We start from the raw sequence: 21,508 nt of genomic DNA on the forward strand, positions 1-21,508 counted from the left end.
TTCTTCAGTGAAGATGAGTTTTTTACTTCAGATGTGTATCTTGGAAGGTATTTGTTTCTTCACCACATAGCATTTTAGCTTTTACTGAATTTACGTTTCTTTATTTCCTTTCAGCTCAGACCGCTTCCTGCTATCAAAGGAGGCAACAGAAAATTTCTGGTCGAAACTAAGGTCACACCAGGATCTAGTTCCAGGCTCCTGTCACGGGTCCTTACAACCACTTCTGAACCCACTACTTCCACTCCCACCACTACACGGCCTTCAACCACAGCAAGGGCGACTACGGCTGGGGCAGCGAGGAAGGGCGGCACATCTTCCGCTGCGCGCCTTTTTGATCTCTCCTGCGATGAGGCCATCTGTTCTGCAGACAGCTTTTGCGTCAACAACTATGACCGGGGTGGCTCACGCTGCCACTGCAACTTAGGAAAAGGAGGAGAGACGTGTGCGGAAGGCAGGTTTCTGCGTGCCTGACTTCTCTTTGTCTGGGGCAAAGAGCAGCTTCACGATGAGCCAAAGTGCTCTTTGGGAATAGCCAGCAGGGCTTAATGGGTCCTTAAGGGCAGCAGCAGCTTCCACGTCCCAGTTCAGACGTCAGCCCCTTTGCTTCTCTTTACTCAGCTAGGTGTGAGGAAATTATTCTTTAATAAAGCTGAATGCAGAACTCATAGGAAGGTGCACAGGGGAGGTTAATCCTCCTTCCCCAACTAGGAGTAAGAGGGTGATGGAGCCAGGTATGTTGGTAGGCCCCCAGACCTGACAAGGTCCAGCCATGGCATCCACAGCTTCCAGCAGGGACATTCAACCCCCCTTTGACCCTTGCCTTTTGCCTGCAGCTGAAGCCCTGATCCACCCACATTTCCAGCATGGTCCATCAGATGATGCTCATCCTGCAGCAGGGATGTGAGACAGAGCCCCTGTTGTAAAACCATCTCCAGAGGAGGCTTTCCCCATGGTCTGCAGGGTAGAAGTGCTGGAGTGGTAGCCCCAGCACTCATGTCCAGCAGCCTGGGGCAAGGGAGGAACAAAATTCCCTCCCGAGTTCAGGAAGCATGACCTGAAGCCTGGGTCAATGTGAGGAGGTGTGGCTGTCCCAGTCAGGACTTGCCACATGTCCTCTCACCTCTCTGCAGGGTGGCTGAGCCAGGACAAGAGGTTGCTGAGCTGAAGGAGGCTGTCCTGCTTCTCCTTCCCTTGCCACCTTCCTGTTCTCTCCCTCTGCAGACCTAACCTTGCCTTTTCGTTGAGTCTGATGTTGAACTGACCAGCTGGTGAGCCACTCCAACTGGATTACAAGGCCACACTTCCCCCCTGCCCCCCGGAGTAATTTTTTCTTCTGGTTTGGTGACCAAGGAGACAGATGAATGCCAAAGCTCATGCAAAGAAAGTGTCCCGTTGCTTGTAGTAGTGCTGTTCCATGAGCTAAGAAAGAGCTGATCCATTGCTCTGCATGCTGATCTGATCTACCGAGGCCCTGACACACAGCAGAGCATCAGGGACACATGTTTATTCTGAAGGCTTGTGTTAGACATTTGTGATGCACAGTGTCTTGCATCAGGGATACAGACACTGAGGGTGTTTGATCTTCTGCTCCCGGTGCTGCTTATTCTGAAAACAATCTGTTGTGACTCAGCCACATGGAACAGCTGCAGATGTGATTTTTGGCCTTGATCAAGGATGAAGAGTTGAGGATTTATTTGAACTGACATAACTGTATACAACTTCTAGAGTGGGTTTGTTAACTTCAGTCCAAACCCACCATTTTTCACAAGGGAGTGTGTTATTCCTCAGTAAGCAGTAGCATCATGTACCAATATTCCCTTGTACTGAATTTCTCCACAGCAGCCAATATTGTTAAAAAGTATATTAATCTGAATGAAAACAGACTTTTCTTTACAACCAACAGCTGCATGGTGGTCTGGTCCAGTCAGTTCTGCTTGTGATTGGGCATGAGTTAATTGTTCTCTGCTGCAGTTACGTTCAGGTTTATAGCACTGTTTCTCTTCACCTCAGCCTAAAATGTATGCCTTGCAAACAAAAAGGCTGAGTGCCCTGTATCCAGATCCAAATATGCAAGAAAAACGCACTCAGTATTCAAATAGCAAAGAAGAATAGGACTCCTCATCCTTCCTTCCTCATTAGACTTAGATGCACAGCAAAAATTAAGAATTCAGGCCTGAAACTGTGTCTGTCCTCAGTACTTCTTAGGAAAATGAGCTGCAAAGGTAGCAGTAAGACATCTCTCTCATCTTCTGTGCTGAAGCCAGGATGGGCCTCTAACATAAGACAACAAAGGGTAAGGATTGATAGCGCCAGCTGAAGAGAGCAATATGAAGGGCCTCTGTTGCAGCCAGAGATGGAGAGATGCCTGCAGGGGCTCTCTTCTCCCCATCACTCCCTTTAGCTTCTGCCCTGAGCTGACTCGAGGGAAGCGCTGGAAGCTGTTGGGCTCTTATGAGCCATCCAAGGATTCTGCAGATGCTGGACGCAGCAGCTATGGAGCAGCAGTGACTAATGCGGCGTAGAGTCTGGCCACATTTCCCGCATATGTTTTTATAATCCTGCAAAATAGAAAATTACTTTGTTGTCTCTGGGTTAAATGAATTCTTAAAAGGAGATAAATACAAAGTTGATGGGTTCAGTCTTCTGTAACAAGGATGAAAATCTGGAGAAATTACCACTGAAGCCAGCAATTAAACTGTTGAGCAGTATTTGGCTCTCAGTATCCTGTTTCTTTCCAAGTTCACCAGGTCCTTGGGAATAAAGGAATTAGTTGTAAAAGGTGGTGGGAGGACAAGGCAATAGGTTAACTGATTGTTGACTGCTGCTGACTAATGGTTGTCTCTGGAGGAACTCTGCCTTTCATTCTCACCTGATGTTATCTAGTCCTAAATGTGTGTATTGATTTTTATATGGGAGAAAACTGCTAAATAACATGGTTTTGTCTTTGCTTTTCAGATATTATTATCCAGTATCCGCAGTTCTCTGGCTACTCATACATCACCTTTGAACCACTGAAAAACTCCTATCAGACATTTCAAATTACCCTCGAATTCAGGGTAAGTTTAAGCAATTCCAAGCTCACACAGGGGCTTCAAATTTTATTTGCTTATTCTGATGCTGTGGACAACGGAACAATAACTTAGCTTCAGTATAGCTTATAATGTAATTGTGGTGAAGCTATACAAAACCTTCATCTCTAAAGATCTGGTTTTACCTTCAATGAATGCAAAGGAAGCTGGTAAACTGACGTAAAATATTTGCATCCATTATTGGTAGGCAATGTATGAGAGAATCCCTGAGACTATTAATACTGGTATTGCAGACTAGCAGCAATGTACGTTGGCAAGGTTATAACCATGTGAATAAGCTACAGGCTGAAGTACACCTGGAATTTTTGTGAATTACAGTTTGGAAGTGGTATGCAGTATCTTCGCATGTAAGAAACTGTGATCTTATCTTTGCATATAAGAAACTGTGATTTTGTTGTACTGAGCAAAATATTGCCCCTATATCCAGAGTTCCTTTCCTACCCTGCAGCATTTAAGTAGGAATTATTTTCCACCTCTGAATTTTGGGACACCAGCTACTAATACATGCAAGAGACTGGACTACTTAAACTACAGGTCTGAAGTGATGGGGTACACTCCACAGTGACTTGTCTTAATGCTGTCTGTATATGATGAACAGAACTGGTTGGGCTGCCTGTAGAGAGGGTGGCCGAGCTCTCAGATGCACCCCTGCTCCCACGTAAGGCAGACTTGCCAGCCTCACAGCCTAGGTATGAGACTGTCACTAAAGCAGCAGCAGTCTGTTGCCTCACATGGTGATCTAACACTCTTCTGGCAATTTGTCATCTTAAAATGCAGCATGGCTGCGAAAAGCCACTGTGTCAGCTGCTATGCACATACGGAGAAATTCTGCCTGCACAGGTTGTTCAGCTTGAAAAGTGTCAGGCTCACTGAACATGTGAAGCAGGGTGTGTGTATTCATGTGCAGTAAATCTGATGTGTCTACACTTAACAGGCTTGCTAGGACATCCTTACTAGACTTTGTGCTCAGAGGTCTCATATGGGACATGTCTGACAGTCTAATCATTTCAGGCTTGTTTTTAGGTCTGATAATATCATACAGTAAGTAGAAGAGATGTTCTTAAACCATTTAAGCATTAAGGCAATGCTTTTCTAGGTTCTTCAAATGCAGGATTAAAAATTGATCAACAAATTTCTGATTCTGCAAGTGTCCTGGTTAAACCACAACAGCAAGTTAAAAACTCCACCTGAAAGATGCTGTCCCTTTTCTGGAGAAAAGTTCCCCAGTACTGCTTGCATTTAACTGTTACTGTGAGGCTTAGACTTTGATTTTTCATGTTGATGCAATGATTGCAGGCTGAATCAGAAGATGGTTTGCTGCTATACTGTGGAGAAAATGAGCATGGTCGTGGTGATTTTATGTCACTGGCAATCATCCAACGTAGCATCCAGTTCAGGTAAAATGTCCACCCTAAATCTGATGTAAAGAGAAGGGCCTATTGCTGTCTCCTGGGACTGCTATATATGATGAATATCTGTCATGTCTTTGACTTCTGCCCCACACAGTGCACGCAATGGACAGTATTACTTCATTTAACAGTTCTTCAATATTTTTTTCTCTCATCCTTCTTTGGTGGGTGGACATGGGCCCTCTTGAACTCTTTTTAATCAGACCTTGGTGTAAAGGCAAAATGATCAGTTTTCTTCAAGGCATTAGTCTGGGGTTCATTGCTATGTTATCAGAAATGCCAGTGAGCCACTGCATTTGCTAAGCTTATGCTATATCAAGCTGTGCATAGTCAATGTTTTTGCTTCACAGCAAAAGGACCTGCAGATAATGTAGCAAAATAAAGGCTTTCATGCCAGCATGGGGCCTGGAACTTCATCTTATATCCCTTCTTTAGATGGGAGCTGCAGGTTTTTTAAATGAAGGTGGAGGGGGGGTTCTTGCAGTCCCACAGATATGAAGCATGTGAAAGAGTATCTCAAGGATCTTGGGAGGATAAATCCTTTGAAAGTGGGGAATAACAAAGTGGGTGATGTGCCATAGTTGTGTTTCCGTTCACCCATACTGAACGGCTGTCAGAGAAAATGGCACGTTTTGTGCACCTTCAGCTCCACAGAGACTCTCCTAGAGGTCTCCTTGTCAATAGCACTGAGTTTCATGTAGAATCACAGTTACTCATGTAGCACTGCCTCTCACCAGGGAGCTAGAAAAATTCTCCAGAGAAATTACTGTGATAGCAGGAACTCAGATTGTGACTCCCTCTATCCTGAAACAGTTTCAGCTGTTGGCCAACTTTGCAATGCACTTGGTACAGCCAGAGAATGCAAAATCTTCTCCATGGGAGAAAGATAATGAGGTTTGAAACTTAGTACAGATCATATGTAGACCTGCGGTCTAATTTTCCTGCGGTCTGCTAATACTCAATGTGAAACATAGAGGTTCCCAGGAGCAAAGGGAATATTTGGAGTTTAAAAACAACTTTCAATTATTTGGTTAATGTAAGATTGTCACCTTGCCCTCTGTGTCTCATGCTTCCAGGTTCAACTGTGGCACTGGAGTTGCAGTCATAACGAGTGAAAACAAAATCAAGCTGGGGAACTGGCACAGTGTCACGTTGTTCAGAGACGGGATGAATGGCTGGCTTAGGATGGACAGCGATGCTCCAGTGACAGGAAAATCTCAGGTAGGTAATCCTTGCACCTGCATCTCAACCTTGGGTTCTCTCAAGATTCTGATGACACTTTTTTTAGCCAGCGTAAGTCCAATCAGATTTTAAAGGTACATTTTTATTTATCAGTGTTGGGGCATTTAGTGAACCAGGATCAGGGTATAGATTACTCTTCTACATATGTAGTTGAAATTACAGAGATAAATATCCCGCTGCTGAATCCCATCACAGTTTCCCTGTTGTCCTCCATGCTTGCTTTGCCACCCTTCTGCTACACTTCGCTAGTGTCAGATACAGGCTGCTATTAAAGGTTTGCCAGGCTTTACAGCTGCTGTCCCTGACTACTTTCTTTTTCAAGCCTCAGAGAGCTGCTCTGCTTCCTCAGTCGGAAGAATTAGATACATATGTATATATGTGTATATATTCATGTATAATATGCATATAGCCACACAAGTTTTGTATACAGAAGCATAATTACGTGTATACCATGGGCATAGATTTAAGCACAGTAATGGAGACATATTCTGCCCTGACTTGCGTTAACACCAACAACTTCATATGAGGCCGCCAGTATAAAATGTAATAGAGGAAGATGTCTTGACTTGCTCATCTGTTGCCAAGCCAGAAAACAGAAATGAAATTAAGGCAATGAAAAAAAAAGACAGTTACTCATTTTTTCAGATGTCTTTCCTCTTCCCTTTGATAGCCACTATTAGCGTGCCATCCCTAGCCCTGAAAAAAACCATCTTCAGACATCTTATTACTTTACACTTTCATGTGCAGGCACTGAAGGGAAAAAAAATGCTGCACATTGAGTTCTCATCAGCTGGAAATGACAGACGGAAGGATTTCAATGTCTGTCACATGTTGCTATGAGGCCACGCAAAGGACAAATGTGAATCAGGAAATCAGGAGAGATACGTCCAGTAGAGACTAATGCCATTGTACAGCACTTTGTTAAGATGGCATCTGTCTATGCAGGGCTATGACCACCCATAGCCAAGAAAGATGAAGTCGAAGAAGAAAAGGTGCAACAAGGAGCTAGTAGGAGGATTATGGTTCACAAAGTCTATTACAAGAAGAGTTTGACAGTGGGCACACATTTTTCTAGCTGCAGCTACAGCAGAAATAAAGTTAATTGCTCCGGGTGCTGCTCTCCACCAGAACCTGCTGGTCCCATAGTATCTTTGCTCTAGTGAGTCCTTCTCAGCCCTTCCTAGCTAGAATGACCTGAATTAGTGTCAGCAGAGTGGTAGTGTTTTCTGACCTCATTCATTTTGACTTGAACCATCTAGAGAGCAAAAGAGAAGTGGAGCTTGACAGATCAAGGGGGCAGGAGCATCAAAGGCGACGGGTGATAGCAAGTGGTTGGAGGCAAGCCAGAGAGCTGTATGTCCTGACATATACCCACCATGAAGCCCCATGGACATCTGAACTCTCTTTAGCCACAGGCTCCACCTGAATTATTTTTCCCTGCTGAAATTGAGATCCATTTAATGAGTTTCTGCAGTGCACTGTGCAGCGAACACCCCTAGACTGCAATAACCTTGGTTTATTTAGCTTGGCAAAATATAGGCTATGGGGATATAATTTATTGTTATGGAGGCAGGGCAGGGGTAAAAATCCAGAAAGCTTTTAGGCTAAAGGTCAGTGCTGTCAGAAGGACACATCGGTAAAAACTGGCCTTGAATAAATATGGGAATTTTAAGTGTTTTTTTCTAAAGGGCAGTGAGGTTTTGAAGAAACCTGTGAGTAGGAGGCAAAAGACATATATTCTGATCAATTTATGGAACAAATTATGACTCCATTGCCCGAAATAGCATGGAATTTGATTCAATTGTCCAGAAAGTTCTGGGTTGGGGTTGGGTTTTTTTTGTTGTTCCTTCCTGTGCACTATAACAGCGTTAGTAAACTTGTATGTGTACATTTCTATAGGCAGGTTAATGCCTCAAAAAACCAAAGATGGGGAGTAAACTTAGTGCTGGCAAAGTGAGCAGAACCCTGCTGAAGCTGTAATTTTATCGGCTTTTGCCTTGTCTTTTTTTTACTGTTGTTTTTTGTCATTTTATTTTTATTCAACACTAAGCACTTGCTGTCCAAAAGGCAGTATCACATTGTTCTGTGTCCCCCAGTGCTTCGAGTTTAGAAGACAAAAAATTTTGGCAAAAGTAAAGGAAGAAATTGCAACAAAAGATAGATGACAATCCTTCCTCAGAACATCATGATTTTTAAGGTTTTTATTGTACTGTTAGTAGTTCATGTTATCATGATGGATGTGGGTGCAAAAAGTAACATTTAAAATGGTAGGCTGATTGGAGGAATGACTCATGGAAAGGAATTACCAATGAGCAAGCTACATATCCCCTGACATAATTCTTTGTGGAGAAAAAATTTTATTATACCCAGTATGGCTTAATTAATTATCCTGTGTTACGTCTGTTCTACATCACATCATACTCTGTTTTCCCTTTAGGGCCAATATAGTAAAATTACATTTCGGACTCCCTTCTATGTTGGCGGTGCCCCCAGCGTGTACTGGCTGATCAGAGCCACAGGCATCAACCGTGGATTTCAGGGCTGCGTTCAGTCGCTCAGCATCAATGGAAAGATAATTGATATGAGACCCTGGCCATTAGGGAAAGCTCTCAGTGGTGCTGATGTCGGTAAGTGTAATGGTATGGGATCATTAATCAGTGATAAACCAGGGGTTATGTTTTTGCCTTTTGAAAAAAAATTGAGCAATGGTCCGGGTTTGAGGGATGGAAGGTGCGATCTCTATTTTTGGCGTGGTATTTCTCTATGCCTTTGCACATTGCTTTTCTTGGGTCTGTAGTAGCAGGGTTTATCACGCTGTGCAAGTAAACATCACTGTTTAGTATATCAAAACCCCTTGTGGACACAGTTATCCTGCACAATAAATAGTAAAACCAGTTCTTATAGGCAAGCAGGAAACTCAGTGTTGCCAATATAATTATGTCTGCACCAGTATTTCTGCCAGCATCTCTCAGGATGCCTCTTCATGCTTCTGACTGACACAGTCATGTCATCAGAAATCAATAGTATGTACGCTGTGTTTGTATTTAAAACAGCATGGACCCAACAAAATGTGTTCTGCCTGAAGGCATCAATGCACTTGACCAAAGCAACACAGGGATCTTGCAGACCCATAGCAGTGCTGTGGCCATTACAGAGGGCTTTTCCCCATTAAATTCCATTAGTGCTGAGGAAAATAGGCTTTCCTGTCGACCATCTATTGTTTTCATTTCCAGAGTCACAGTATGTTTTAAAAATACCATGGAATAAATGTTTTCAACAGCTTTATGAAATGGTATTATAGCATTATCTCCCCTTCACAGATTAAAAGATGGAAAAGTAGGGAAGTTAATTAACCAGTTCTGTCTTTTTTATTCATCTCTATTTCATCCATATAATGGGGACTTGAAAAAATGACAGGGCAACAAAATCCTTGCTTTAATGAGGTCCTAGTCTAAACAGTTTAACAGTAACCCCAAGTCAGAAAGCTAGTGATAAAGGCAGGAAATAGATCTCATATCACTGAACTCTCCACGCCATGCTTTAGCCACAAAGTCATCTTTCTTCTTTTCTATAGCTGTGCACTTGGCATCCCAAGAAGGAAGCGATTAATGAGAAACTTCCTAACAATTGCTCTATATTCTCTAGATACCATGACCAAACTTCTCTGCAATACAGGGGGAGAACAGGGGGCCAAGAAACAGGTGCTGGAAAGACTAAGATTTTGGAAGCAGAGAGTAATTTCATGATAGAGTGAGAATCTATGGGATTTAGATAGATAGATGAAAGCCCTGCTGAAGTTCTCTAAGCCCTGATCTCCATTGCTTTTTGGGTTGCAGCTGGCTTCATTCCCATCCATGAATGCTCCAGATACTACTGCATTAACAATCAACATCAATGAAAATAAATGCTGGGTTCTGCCATGTGTGACTCGAAACTGAATGATAGAGACTTACTGTCCTTACGTGCCTGCACACATTTATATGAAACTGTACCAGGAGAGACTTGCAAACAATATGCCATATAAGTGAAGCTTAAAATAAATAAATTGCAAGTGAATTTTACCAGAGTTTAGGGATAGTTTTTGCTAGCCAGTCTTTTGTTTCTTTTCTATTGGCACAGTGTATAAACCAGGGGTGCTGTGGTACATGGACCGCAGAATTGAAGGTGGGGAGGAGTGAGGTCCATCCTGCCCCTGTGCCATCTCTGCTGGCTGCAGCAGAAGTCCCACCGGACCGTGAGCTAAGGGGCGGATGGGGGAGGCAGTGCTTGTGGCTTGCAGCAGGCATGGCAGGACCCTGTACTCCCGCTGCAGCTTCCCTCCTTCCTCATCTGCCACTGCAGCCAAGCAGATGCAGCCATCAGACCTGTGGTTTGCCTTTTTGGTGTAGTCACCTGTGCTGGCCCAAAGCCTGTGACAAGTCACTGAGACATTGTGAGAGCAGCCTGTCTGTAAATACCAACACTGCTCCAGTTCAAGCTGTCCCTCAAACCAGTGAGCCTATGACTTGCCCCATTATTGTTATTTTCCTTGTCCTTTTCTGTTTCTCAAAGACTTCAACATTGATCAGTTTGAACATACTGCCAGCATTGACTAACAGTGCAGCAGATGCAGTAAAGATGAGTGTTGTCTTAGTTTTCTGTTTGTGTCTCAAACTTGATGCATCTAGATCCTTGCTTACCCATGCCTTGGCTCTGCTTCGTAGTCTAAAGAATAGAGCTAGTGCTACTCATTTCTGTCACTGTCATGATAACTGATGAATAGGTGAGGGATCTCAGAGACTAGATATCCGTCCTGCTCCGGTTCACTGTGGCCATTACAATGCAGCCCGGAAAGGAAAAAAATGGTTCGATGAGCACTGCAAGCACCCCTGCTCCCACGGCTGGGCATGGGGGCAGCTGTTTGAAGGGGTAGTTGTCCCCTTCCACATAGCAGGAAAATTTGTTCTCTTCCAAGGGACTTGTATATTTTGCTTATGCTCCTTAGGTTAGCCCTGGAGCCCTGTGTTATGACTGCTATACTCAGACCTTCCTTCTCTACAATACAAAACGGGTTTGGCAGGAGATTTGTAGATGTGCACTATGAGACAAGTCTGGTCTAGCAGGGATTTGTTCCAGATGACCTGAGAGTTATTACTACCTCTGTCCTGTGTTGGTGAGAAAAGGTTATTTACTGCTGTGGACAGTAGAGTGATCAGGAAGAACTAGCACATCAGCCGTTTACATCTGCATACTTCTCTGTGCTTTTCTTTCTGGCTGTGGGATGGGAAATCAAACTGCAAAGCTGGTGCCGTACTAGCGCCAGTACCTTATTGAAGATTTGTAGAGTCCTGGTCTGAAACAGTTTTTACAATCAGAGGGCTTAACAAAACAAAAAGAGCACATCCCCTTCTTGCAGTAGTTTTGCAAGACTTCTCTCAGCCATCTCAGATAACAAAACTGTTCTCCAACGTTTCTTGTCAGAGCTGCCTCACAACATCTCTGTCACCTCAGAGGTAATATTTCAATGTGCCTCAAAATAAATGTTTGTCATAAACACTTTGCCCCTCCAAATGACGTGTTTAGTCTTGTACACCACAAATGTCTTATCTGGGCTTTCTTAATGTGTAAGATGTGTTCATTACTAGTAACGAGGGGAGAATTATATAAACAGAAACTAAAATAAAGGAGAAAGTAAACAAAATCAACAAAAACTTCCATCAGATGTACATTTGACCATTGCATAATCTAACTTTATAGATATCAGTTTTAAGAAGTAAATGACTAAATTATTTGTTCTACAACAGTTTCAGCTTAATTCCAGCAAGAAGAAATAATCTCCTTGTTCCTTCAGTTGATGTGCCAGCATAGTAGAAATGTTTCTTAAAAAGCCCATATGCTAATGATATTAATCCCTTTTAGTGCAGACAACAGGGCTGACAACCTCGTTTTAGTTAATAAGATTAGTTGATGATGATTAACATCTTCCATGCTTACCATGGCATGAATTTACAGTGAACAAAGAAGCAGTTAAGGTAATTGAAATTAAACAAGTAACAGTGCTTGTAAACAATCTAGACAGATTTCTATTTCATGAGAAAATAAAGATAGGAACAAGAGCAGAAGAAAAGTAATCCAGGGAATGATTGAAAGCTGCCACTGTCATGGTTTGTTAGTAAGTGCTAATTTTTGCTATTTTTTAAGGTCTCTTGCTGGTCTGCTACTAAAAAAAAAGTGCTAGAAATCAAGTTACCTTGTTTAAATTGCACACCATTTGACAAACTGGGGAAGAATTTAGGCAGGAGAGCAAATTGTATTGGCCAAATAAATCTTTGACAAACTTCTCTGATAAATCAATGTTCTGGCTCTGTGTTTAGGTGAGTGTAGCAGCGGCATCTGTGACGAGGCATCCTGCATCAACAGTGGTACCTGTACTGCAAGCAAAGCAGATTCATACATTTGCCTTTGCCCTCTTGGATTTAAAGGTCATCATTGCGAAGAAGGTGAGAGGGTGCTGGGCTGCTTATATTTCTTTGTATGTGTTATTTAGTGTTCGATGTGTTTTCCACACAGTGACATCCAAGGAGGTCTTACGCTATTACACTAACAGGAGAGAGTTCTTGTTATTTTATCTTTTTAAAATCACGTAGTGAAACCCTCCCCCACCATCCACTTGGGGGCTCCATCTAGCTCCTACATAATCAGTGATTCTTGAATCACTGTGCTTATTTAAACTAACTATAATTAAGCATCTCAAACTTACTTTTCAGAGGTTAAAATAATGTACCACTCCACAGCTGCACATTAACTCTAAAAAAATCCCCACTTTTCTCCTAAACCCAGTGTCAGTTGTATATTCTGAAATGTAAAGGACCCAATATCAATTTCCTGCTGAAATAACACAGATACAAACAAGTAGACAAATACTTACAGCATAATTTTCTGTGCTACAGAAATTTTCATGCTACCACCCATTGTGTGCACGCTTGCTATTTCGAAAAAATGTGGTGAATCACTAAAGAAAGGGAGCACAAAGCTTTAGAAAACAAATGCATCCCTGGAAAAGGAAGAGATTAAGGAGGGAAGCAGTGTTGGCTAGGACAAAAAAATATTTTTAATGTGGAAGAGGAAATTTTTAGGTTGTTTTTCTTAATGTTAGCTTTAAGTAACTGACAAAGGGAACTGAGACTGGTTGGAAGGAGTCAATCCCTTACCTTTGAGCCTCAAGTGACCTGCTTGTGTATTCTGGATTTCCAGCACTCACCTTGGCCATACCTCAGTTCAACGAGTCCTTAAGGTCATTTGCTAGCACACCCTGGCCCTTGGAACCACAGAATTACCTTTCCTTCATGGAGTTTGAGATGACATTTCGTCCAGATTTAGAGACTGGTGTCCTTTTGTACAGTTACGACACAGACAGCAAGGACTTCCTCTCCATTAACATGGTGGCTGGTTACGTGGAGTTCAGGTTCGACTGTGGCTCAGGAACGGCTGTTATCAGGTAAACAGCATTGCTTGTGTTTCCTTTCCAAGAGTGCCATGGTGCTGACCCAGGGGAGGAGTGGGCTGGAAAGAGTAATAGCCTATGGTGAGGTATGGAAGCCCATCAGTCTCTAGTGCCTACTTCTTCTAAGGAAGCACAGAAACACTAGAACTGTATACAAAGGGACAGGATTTTCTTCCTACATGAACTTATGTTTCAAAGCTTTATTATGAGTGTTACCATGTCATGCCACCATCTTACTGCAGATGTCACTTTTGTTTCTGTATGGTATTGTAGATATTCCCTTTTTGCCTCCGTGACATTGTACCATAGCTAATTAGGGGATCTATAAATATTTTACGCATATACTTTCTAGCCACAGGATTGTACAATATTGGCACTTTTGTAAGCATCCTTCTTGCTGGTCTCCAGTACCAGGCAGTAAGGAGGTGTCACAAGAAGATACACCTCCAGGTCCTCCCTTTCCTCATAGTGCTGGTTTTGGGGAATCTGAGGCTAATACCCAGTTTATACAACTTAAGCAGGCTAAAAGATAAATATATAGTTTAAATGAGTCACCCAGGCTTCCAGACAAAGACAGACCTTCTGAGAATGATTCATCACATCCTAAAATTAATGTCTAGGATAGGAGCAATGAAATGCCTCAAAAAGGCCTACTCTCTCTCTCTCTCTCTATGTGTAACTGAGTGCCCAGTCTCTGGACAGCTGTTCCCTGGGCTTTTCTGAAAAGGCAATGGGCTGAACAGAGCCAGTCAGTACCTTGGATGTGGTCCAAGAGGCTGCCAGTTTGACTAGGCTGACCTAATATCTAGAAATAATCTATATAAAACTTATGCAAAATGTGCATACTGCCTGCAAGTCTTGCATACTGTATGTTTCCTGTAGATAGACATCAGGAATTTTGGCTATACGGCAATTAGGAGAAATGTATTGATTTTCCACTGAATGAGGACTCAAGCAAACAAGCCCATTCAGATGACAAAGGGAGAGATGAAATTTCAAGGGAGGAAATGCAAAATAATGCACAATCCTAACAATGTATGGCTGTGGCAATACAGTTAGTGTGGTCAGACAGAGAAATATCCTGGAGTCATCATGGATAGTTCTGTGAAAGCAACAGCTAACTGCTTAGAGACACATGCAGAAATGTAAGTACAATGCAGAGAATTATTAGGAATGGAATAAGGAACAATGCTTCTGCAAAAATCCACAATGCACCCTGTCTTGAAAACTTGATGCCATTCTGGTCACTTCATTTCAAAAGAAATTAGCAAAATTTAAAAAGAAGAGTAGTGTTGATATCCAGAACATCTTCCACAAATACAGCAGGACCCTTCGACCTGAAAAAGGGTCTGGTGAAAGTATGATAAAGGTTTTTAAATTGTGAATGACTTGGAGATAAATAAGGAATGATTATTCTGTATTTTTTCAATATGGAATAATTAGAAGGAGCCCAGTGAAACTGCAAACTGAAAAACAGCAAACAAAGAAAATAAGACTTTTTTTCTTTTTTTTTTCCAGACAGCACATAAATAAGTTGTGGAAACTAATTGTCACAGTATGTTACAGATGCCAGAACTATAAATAGTTTTTTAAAAAAATTAGACAAATTTAAAGAAAGCTCCATTGAGGGAGATCAAACACAATTGTACGGATGCAGCCTCTGACTCAGGAAATTGCTAAGTGACAAGTTGCCAGAAGCTGGGAGGATATATCAAGGGAAGAATCACTCCATACTTGCCCTGTTCTTTTCTCTCACCGAAAAGAGGCAGAAATAGCTAATGTTGGAGACTTTTGCTCCAACCCAAAATGGCCCTTCTTACAACAGTCAATCTTTTTCTGATTACAGCCATTTAATCCTATTACTGGCAAACATAAGACATTAAAGTAGACAGCATTTCCCCCTGCTCCCGCTCAAGAATGTTGTAGTGCTTCAGAATACCTTGGACTAAAGTTTAATCAAGATGTAGGCTTGTAAAATGTGGCAAGAGCCACAAGCACAAGCCTGGGAGTAGAACTGCCTCTTTCTATTGGAAAGCAGAAGAGCAAGCAGGACACCAGCTAGCACCTGGGTCACGAGCATTGGGGAAAAAGAATGTGGTGAGATAGCTGGGTAATGGGGGAGACTCATGAGACTGGCAGGCTTCCTTGAAAGTTGTCAGGTTGTTTTGTTCAGCTCCTTTTTCTAGATAATGTGGGCAACTCGGACCTTGTCATCAGCTCTGTCAGTGATTAAATGAGCTAAACAGATTCCCTGTTTTTTTGTGCCTGCTTAGCCAATATCCACTTAAAAGTCTGCCTTGACCTTCATCATACCACTTCACACCTACCCTTTGTCCTAAACAAGGATATAACTCTGGTTGTCCTGACTATCTCTTCTATAGGACCAGGCTGTTAAATATTGTAATATAATCAGAACACAATTATAATGTCTTTATAATAAAGGATGAGGCAAGCTCATTTATGTACGTCAGCAGCAGCAGCAGTAGGAAGGCTGACGCTGGTGAAGCTTGGGTTTTGCCTGAAGTGTCCCAGGATGGAAGCAGCATGGTGTGCGCAGGGGGCTCGGGAGGAAGCAAAGATGCTGAGCGGACAGAGGGATGCAGAACCTCAGCTATTTACCAAGATGTCTCAGAAGAGAATTTGTTGTCCCCTGGGATTTCCCTTGGCCAGCCATTCACAGGATCAAGATCTTCATAATTTGGTGTATTTTTTAAGGTTCATTTTATGCTGGGAAAATTAGTCCTTAACCCCACAGTACATGAAGAGCCAGAAGTGTTCTAATGCCTACAGAAAACTTTACCAAACTCATGCTGGTTTCAAAAAGCCTGTGAATCCATGAAATAGCTTGCAACTCTGAAGTGATGACTTTGCAAGGCTTAATCATCCCTAATTGTAATTAAATCTAGCAGAGCAGGAGGGTTAGCATGATGATGACCTAATCAGCAGAGGAGATAAAATATATGCATTGCCACTTATTCAGTAGCCAAACCTATCTGGTTCCTTTATATGTATATATTGACATCTTCAGGGTAATTAGATTCTGTTAACTATTGATTTACCAAAGGTAGTTAAACCCTAAATGCTACTACATAAGAAAAAGGACAAGTGAATGGCATTGCCTGATGATATTTTTTAATGGAGGTTTTCTGAACCATGTGTCAAACTATTATTGCCAACATTGTCCAAATAGATGAAAATGGGCTTTGAGAAAATTTGGGGGAGCACAATAGATACAACAAAAAGATTTCAAAGCTCATGTTGATTGTTCAGAAAAAAAGAAAAAAATTATTTTTTTATTTTCACATTTTCAAATTTATATAACTTTTTAAATCAACATTTGAATCACTGCTGACTCACTACTTCAAATCACAACTTTTTCAGTTCTTTCATTTTGAAATGCATCTTTTTCCATGTTTAAATGTCAGTAGCCTGCAAATGCAAAACATTATTTCACCCCAATTTTTTAATTTTTCATTGAAAGCTAGAAAGTCTTCAGGTGTCCTAGATAACAATTTCTGATTTTTCCAGCTTGACCAGTGAATCAAACACAAGTTTTCATTGCTCCTGGAGGAAAGGCTGCAAGATAACATTTAGACATAAAATGCTATAGCCAGCATAGTAAAATGACATTTGAAAACTGAATAGAAAGTTCTGTAGAACTTGGAAAGGGGGATATGGTTTTGCCCTTCATACAGGCTTCTGTTCATATTAGTGCTGAACTAATAAAGATTGTAAGAACAGTTTTAAAATACTTCCTTTGAGACTGGTGAATACTTCGCACAACTGGGGACTATTGTTCCTAGACAGGATCTCATCACATCATTAGGATCATATTTTAGTTACTTCCCCTTAATGTACAGCAGTCAGGCTGCGTGTATGTGTGCGTGCATGTCACTGTAATGGGCTGCATAAATAAAGCTGATAAGCCAACACAAAGTAGTTCTGTTTTAAAAGAGAATGAAGAATGTAGGGCTAGACCGATCATTAAGTGGGAAGCTTTATCTCCAGGCTTATGTCATTGTGAAATGAGGATGTACAGCTGAGGCAAAAATTTATCTTTATGCATCTAAATGACTGAACAGAAAAATTAGCTCAGGCGTAGATGAAATACATAATTACTATAGAAATGTTTCATTTATAAATAAAAGCTATTTTCTGTAGGAACATGGTCTTATTTTCCTTTGCTGATGGGGCTCAGAAATTATGTTACTTCCTTATAAGGAAAGAAACACAGTGATTTATTTTTATTTTTTATTTAGAAGGTCATCCCAGAGGACTTGGCTTTTTAACATCATAACAATATCTGAAAATATCAGAAAGGCAAAAATGTAAAATACTTGAAAGTTTTCTTCCCCTTGAAACAGGAGTGAAGAACCTGTCAGTCTGGGTCAATGGCATGAGTTGAGAGTGTCTCGCACAGCGAAGAATGGTATCCTACAAGTGGACAAACAAAAGCCAGTGGAAGGGATGGCAGAGGTAAGCATATGGCATGGCTTGTCATGAATACAGCTATCAGACTATAAAATGATTGTATGGTAAACTACACAGGCTGCTTTCAATGCTCTTTAAGCTTAAAAAAAAAAAAATACACATTAGGGCACATTTTCGTAAGCCCAGAATTGGAAATTTGCACATGAAGTCTTCCCTCTGAGGACAGGGATCCATGTAAAGGCAGCTGAAATCACCACCTTAACCTCCTCTTGCCATGTAACAGGACTCACATTTTTGTGTTTGGTTCATACATGTTCTTGAGGTTCTTTTCTTGGTACTTACTGCTTGTGGCTAAGTCTGTTGAACAATGTGCTGGCATACTCAGAGACTTGAAAACTTGCATTTTATTTTTCCCTCACCAAGAGGTCATACTGAAAGTTTGCTTGTACCCAGCAGGATATTCACTCTAAGCACTCAAATGCATTCACAGAGGTACTTTTTTGTCCCAAGAACCTGTGGCCAGAAAACTAGACTTCAGATCCTGTTAACAGGTTTTTCTGCAAACTGCAAAACTATTTAAAGCTTAGACTTTTCTTGAAAAATGTAAATAAACTGAAATTCCAGTTGTCTGTCAAGAAACAGATTGAGTAGGAAACATTCAAATGGAGCAGGTGAGACTTCTTTAGGTAGATGGATCAAGATGAAGACTCCCTTTTTTTTTCTTCTAAGTGCTGCAGTGCAGCTGCAGAAGGAAGTTGGCTGGGAGCTGCCAACAGAGAAATAACAGGAGCTTCTGCAGGACTGGAATTACACAGTTGTCCTGTCCTTAGCTGTTAAACATCTTTCAGTTCACTCCAGGAGCCTGACTAGTACCATCAGGTATCCTGACCAACTGCTTCTGGTAAAAAATGCAAATTCAATGTTTCTTTCATTTAGTCCCATAACTTGCTATGGATTATCTTTTTAGACATTGGAGACATTAAATGAGTCTCTGTTGCATGGATTTTGCTCTGATTTTAACTTTGTGAGCCTCGTTCTGGTTCTAGATTTACATCGATGTACCTAAGTGATTGCAAATAGAGCTAGATGTGCAGTCAGAAATCATGAGTCAATCTCCTTTCTTTCTTTCTTCCTTCAGTATTACTATTTTGAAATACTTGAGATTTTTGAGCTAGTTCTGATTAGGATAAAGCACAGTCAGTAGAGAGTGTCCTACAGTGGCTTTCTTGAGAGAATTGTACAAAGAAATGCAATTAACGGAAGTAAAGAGGCATTAAAGTAAGCTATAACACCTAATGTAGGCTAATCTGAAGATAACAATCATGGTTCCAGCTACTCTAATAAAATGTTATTCTTATATTTCTTCCAGGGGGCTTTCACACAAATTAAGTGCAGCTCTGAAATATTTATTGGTGGAGTCCCTAGTTATGATGCTGTGAAGAAGAACTCTGGGATCCTCAGACCCTTCAGCGGGAGCATCCAGAAGGTATGTGCCCAGAGAAACTTGCTGGAGACATTTATTTCCATCTCATCCAGTGCACACTTTAGGTGGAAACCTGCCATTATACCACTGGCAATATTAAAAATAATCCAAGATTTTGTCTCAGGAACCCACCACAAAGTGCTTAAACACATATTTCACAATGAAAAGTCATTCTAAATTTAATAGCCAGTAAATATTACCACTGCCAATCTCCCTATTAATTTCAATACTGTACTAATAAGTGAGCAGAAGCCATATGGGATTGAATTCAGAATGATGCACAAAGCTAAGTCAAGAGTGCCCTTAGAGTGCCCTGTATCATCATATATAAATAAATTAACAGAAGAAATGTTCAAATACTTCAATGTATGCACACTGAGGCAGCTCAGTGTCTGATGTAACCAATACAGTAATGAGCGAAAAAGAATTGTAGAATCATAGAGTCACAGAATCATAGAATGGTTTGGGTTGGAAGGGAACTTAAAGATCATCTAGTTCCAACCCCCCTGCCATGAGCAGGGACACCTTCCACTATACCATGTTGCTCAAAGCCCCATCCAGCCTGGCCTTGAACACCTCCAGGGATGGGGCATCCACAGCTTCTCTGGGCAACCTGTTCCAGTGTCTCACTACTCTCACAGTGAAGGATTTCTTCTTTATATCTAACCTAAATCTACCCTCTCTCAGTTTAAAGCCATTACCCCTTGTCCTATCACTACATGCCCTTGTAAGAAGCCCCTCTCCAGCTTTTTTGTGGGCCCCCTTTAGCCACTGGAAGGCTGCTGTAAGGTCTCCCCGGAGCCTTCTCTTCTCCAGGCTGGACAACACCAGCTCTTTCAGCCTGTCTTCATTGGAGAGGTGCTCCATCCCTCTGATCATTTCTGTGGCCCTCCTGTGGACCCGCTCCAATAGGTCCATGTCTTTCCTGTGCTGAGGACCCCAGAGCTGAACGCAGTAGTGCAGGTGGGGTCTCACCAGAGCAGAGCAGAGGGGCAGAATCACCTCCCTCGACCTGCTGGTCACGCTTTTTTTGATGCAGCCCAAGATATGGTTGGCTTTCTGGGCCATGAGCGCACATTGCTGGGTCATGCTGAGCTTCTTGTCAACCAACACCCCCCAAGTCCTTCTCCGCAGGGCTGCTCTCAATCCATTCTCTGCCCAGTCTGTATTGATACTGGGGATTGTCCCGGCCCTGGTGCAGGACTTTGCACTTGGCCTTGTTGAACTTCATGAGTTTCACAAATTAAAGTGGATCGCAGTCCAGCTAGCACATTCTTATACCACACAGTAGTTGCACACCTCACTGCCTTCCCCTTTTAAGATTTTATACAGGACATATGAATGGAGGAGATCTTTTTCATTGCTGGCAGACATTAGGGATGATGTTCCAGTCAGGTCAGCTGTGCATTAGTGCAGTTATCTTCTGGAGAATAAATCTGTAAGTTCATAGTAAGTCCTAAGAAGTAATCAAAAGAAAGTTCAAACTGAATTAACATTTGCTTTCCCTAGGCATACTTAAAATAATTTGGATAAAGCTGAAAGGCTGGCTCTCAGAGTTTTAAATGAGTGAATTATTGCATCAGATTTACTTAACAAATAAAAAACTCTAATAGTGCATCTCATAACAACTGATCAAGGGTAGAAAGGTAATTGTAATTCAGTGTAAATTGTTTCATCACTTGGTCCAATATTTTTCACTTTGTCAGCTGTCTAGCAGAAAACATGAAGTTTAAGAAAACTGGGGGAGTGTGTAATAGTGATGGGAATAGGTCAGTAACACAAACATTTTTGGAAAGCTGGGCTTGACTAAATACTGTGCATTTTGGAGTGCAACATAGGGAGCCTAGGAGCAATTAATACAGGTCATGCTTAAAAGGTGAGGGGTTTTACCCTAGAGTACAGAGACACTGATAAGGATTGGGAAATGCTGAGTGTGAGGCCTTACTTCTGTGATGCAGTTGGGAAGGTGGATTTGCCTTCCCAGAGGCCTGAACTGGATGTCAAGGAAGAGTATTGCCTGCCTTTTAGGCACTGGGAGACTATTAATTGACTGCTGTGTTTACACATAGAAGGATTTTGGAGAATTTTATAGAAATAAAGCTACAAACATCACCAAGTACTGGAAAACATGCTGTGTACTGAAAGACCTAAGATCCCAATCTATTTCATTTACTCATATAAGGTTAAGAAGTGACTTTATTGTGGTCTGCTAGTTCCTACATGAGGGTGAGATTTCTTTGAGTACCTGGCTCTGAAATGATGCAGAAAAAATCATGATGAGAAACAATGGCTGGAAGCTGAAGATAAGTTTAAGCCCAGAAATGAGAGACACACTTTTAAGAGTCGAGGCTCTGTTAACAACACAGCCAGA

At 41.7% G+C, this 21,508-nt stretch overlaps 1 protein-coding gene across 3 annotated transcripts in view; it reads left to right on the plus strand.

Moving 5' to 3' along the window:
• The window catches only part of EGFLAM (EGF like, fibronectin type III and laminin G domains), a 76,452-nt gene that overhangs the window by 42,693 nt on the left and 12,251 nt on the right, over positions 1–21,508 (plus strand). For all 3 annotated transcript variants that reach the window (XM_069777506.1, XM_069777505.1, XM_069777507.1), the window contains exons 9-17: positions 115–451; positions 2,956–3,056; positions 4,386–4,486; positions 5,575–5,719; positions 8,178–8,367; positions 12,094–12,219; positions 12,974–13,217; positions 17,588–17,699; positions 19,024–19,140. In XM_069777506.1, the coding sequence (XP_069633607.1) occupies positions 115–451; positions 2,956–3,056; positions 4,386–4,486; positions 5,575–5,719; positions 8,178–8,367; positions 12,094–12,219; positions 12,974–13,217; positions 17,588–17,699; positions 19,024–19,140 (1,473 nt within the window). The remainder of the gene's footprint in view (positions 1–114; positions 452–2,955; positions 3,057–4,385; positions 4,487–5,574; positions 5,720–8,177; positions 8,368–12,093; positions 12,220–12,973; positions 13,218–17,587; positions 17,700–19,023; positions 19,141–21,508) is intronic.

This window comes from Haliaeetus albicilla, chromosome Z, assembly GCF_947461875.1.
Source record: "Haliaeetus albicilla chromosome Z, bHalAlb1.1, whole genome shotgun sequence".
NCBI lineage: Eukaryota > Metazoa > Chordata > Aves > Accipitriformes > Accipitridae > Haliaeetus > Haliaeetus albicilla.